The sequence below is a fragment of the Anoplopoma fimbria genome, chromosome 19, assembly GCF_027596085.1.
Source record: "Anoplopoma fimbria isolate UVic2021 breed Golden Eagle Sablefish chromosome 19, Afim_UVic_2022, whole genome shotgun sequence".
Lineage (NCBI taxonomy): Eukaryota > Metazoa > Chordata > Actinopteri > Perciformes > Anoplopomatidae > Anoplopoma > Anoplopoma fimbria.
The window spans coordinates 29,012,661-29,015,160 of NC_072467.1; the positions used below are offsets into that span (position 1 = coordinate 29,012,661).

General features: G+C 50.2%; 2 protein-coding genes across 2 annotated transcripts in view; both read right to left on the minus strand.

The window, feature by feature from the left end:
- Positions 1-1,457, minus strand: part of LOC129108660 (BTB/POZ domain-containing protein kctd15-like) — a 14,254-nt gene extending 12,797 nt beyond the window's left edge. The window contains exons 1-2 of the mRNA XM_054620538.1: positions 1,447-1,457; positions 843-888 (exon numbers count right to left, since the gene is read on the minus strand). Coding sequence (XP_054476513.1) covers positions 843-888; positions 1,447-1,457 — 57 coding nt within the window. The remainder of the gene's footprint in view (positions 1-842; positions 889-1,446) is intronic.
- A 472-nt stretch (positions 1,458-1,929) lies between these two features.
- Positions 1,930-2,500, minus strand: part of LOC129108661 (carbohydrate sulfotransferase 8-like) — an 8,085-nt gene continuing 7,514 nt past the window's right edge. Inside the window, exon 3 of the mRNA XM_054620539.1 lies at positions 1,930-2,500. This exon is cut by the window's right edge and continues 452 nt beyond it. Coding sequence (XP_054476514.1) covers positions 1,930-2,500 — 571 coding nt within the window.

A 2,500-nucleotide genomic window follows, 5' to 3' on the forward strand; every position in this document is an offset into this window, starting at 1 on the left:
TCATGATAAAAACAGAGGAAACTACAGACTCCATGATAAAAACAAAGGAAACTACAGACCAGACTCCATGTTAAAAACAGAGGAAACTACAGACCATGTTAAAAACAGAGGAAACTACAGACTCCATGATAAAAACAGAGGAAACTACAGACTCCATGTTAAAAACATACAGACTCCATGATAAAAACAGAGGAAACTACAGACTCCATGTTAAAAACAGAGGAAACTACAGACTCCATGTTAAAAACAGAGGAAACTACAGACCAGACTCCATGTTAAAAACAGAGGAAACTACAGACTCCATGTTAAAAACAGAGGAAACTACAGACTCCATGATAAAAACAGAGGAAACTACAGACTGCGTGTTAAAAACAGAGGAAACTACAGACTCCATGATAAAAACAGAGGAAACTACAGACAGACTCCATGTTAAAAACAGAGGAAACTACAGACTCCATGATAAAAACAGAGGAAACTACAGACTCCATGTTAAAAACAGAGGAAACTACAGACTGCGTGTTAAAAACAGAGGAAACTACAGACTCCATGATACAAACAGAGGTAGTCTTCTTGTACAGGTATATGAAGTGTCCCTCAGATGTCTCCAGGTCTCCATCAGTGGTCCTTCACTAGTCACGTGGTTCTCCTCTGGTCGTTTGAAGGGAACAGGTGAGAACCTTTGATGTCTGCCGGTTTAAACGGTGTTTCACATCCAAACGTATCAACCGGTTCTGTTTCTGTTTCCGTCCTTGTGCTGACACCGACAAGACTTCAAGCGGTCCTACTCTAACCGGGACACGGTGAGACCCGAACCCCGGGGACGGGAAGCTGCGCGTGCTTACCTGAGAGGACACCGACACAGAAGACATGGAGACCGGAGACCGTCCGCTGAGACCAGGGGCTCCTAATGAGAGACCGGCTGAGAGTGTGTGTGTGTGTGTCTGTGTGTGTGTCTGTGTGTGTGTGTGTGTGTGTGTGTGTGTGTGTGTGTCTGTGTGTGTGTCTGTGTGTGCGTGTGCGTGTGTGTGTGTGTGTGTGTGTGTGCGTGTGTGTGTGTGTGTGTGTGTGTGTGTGTGTGTGTGTGTGTGTGTGTGTGTGTGTGTGTGTGTGTGTGTGTGTGTGTGTGTGTGTGTGTCTGTGTGTGTGTGCAGTAAGCCCCTCTGAGGATAGAGTCTGGCTCGGGGCCCCCAGACCCCCGGGGTCCGGGTCCGGGATCAGGCTACAATACGGAGGCTTGTTGTTTGTGTTCACCTAGAGAGAAAATAGATCCTGCTGGTGCTTGTCAGAGAGATGATCGATCAGAAGAAAAAATAAATCAATAAAGTGAAGCTTCCTCTTCCTCGTCCTCCTCCAGAACACTCCTACATTTAGAAACATCAGACACCCCTCTGGCTCTGGAGCTGATGACGTCATGCATTAGGACCCCCCCCCCAGCAGCCGGCGGACAAATGCGCCATCTCAATTATTGCTGCTAGATGGAGACGTGCAGAGGGCTGAGACCACTGATCCGCTTTATCAGGGGAGGAATCTGAAACAAGTCCACTACGCTGAAACCAGGAAGAGGCTGAAAGAGACTCAGAGAGACTCAGAGAGACTCTTAGACTCAGAGAGACTCAGAGACTCAGAGGGACTCAGAGACTCAGAGACTCATCTGTGTCTGATAAATGATGATGTAGCTGAATAATAAGCATCAGGTCTCACATGTATTTATTGTTATTCACGTCAACGTAATGCAGCAGCTGAAGTATGGCAGTGATAAGGCTTCAGGTCGTCAGGCTGATGGTTAAAGTAGATCCACGTCCTCATGTTAAACATGTTAAACATGTTAAACATGCTCAGTCCTGGACTCAGAGCTCCTCCCCCTCAGTCCTGGACTCAGAGCCCCCCCCCCAGGTCTCGGACTCAGAGCCCCTCCGCCAGGTCCTGGCCTCAGTGCAGGTCTTTGAAGGGTTTGGGGTAGTTGAACATCAGATAGTCCATGTAGTAGAAGTCGAAGGCCTTCTGCCTCTCGGTGGAGTTCAGCTGTGAGAAGTATCTCTGGGTGATTGTGGAGGAAGTCCTCTCAGCTCGCGGGTTTCTGTCTTTGAAGTCGGGGAACGTGAGGTTCCTCGGCGCTCCGACGCTCCGCAGCAGGAAGTTGGCTTCTTCCTCCAGGCTCTCAAACTTCCCGATGAAGTTGTACCGGAGGAGGCAGGGGTGACACAGCTGGCTGACCGGCTCCCAGTGGATGTCCATTCCAACTGGCCGTCGCACGTCCAGCAGGTACTGGACGAACTCCCTGAAAGTGACTCCGGCGCCGGTGCGCAGGGCGGTGCGTGTGGCGTTGGCGCGGTACCTGGAGATGATCGGGCGTCCGAACACCGGGTGGTAGTACGAGTTCGGACTCTCAAACTTGTCCCGAAACGCCGACACCAGACGCTCAAAGGGCTCCCTGACGAACAGCAACTTGGTGAAGGAGCGGAGTCTCTCGGCGATGCCGGCGTGGTCGTAGTTCTCCAGG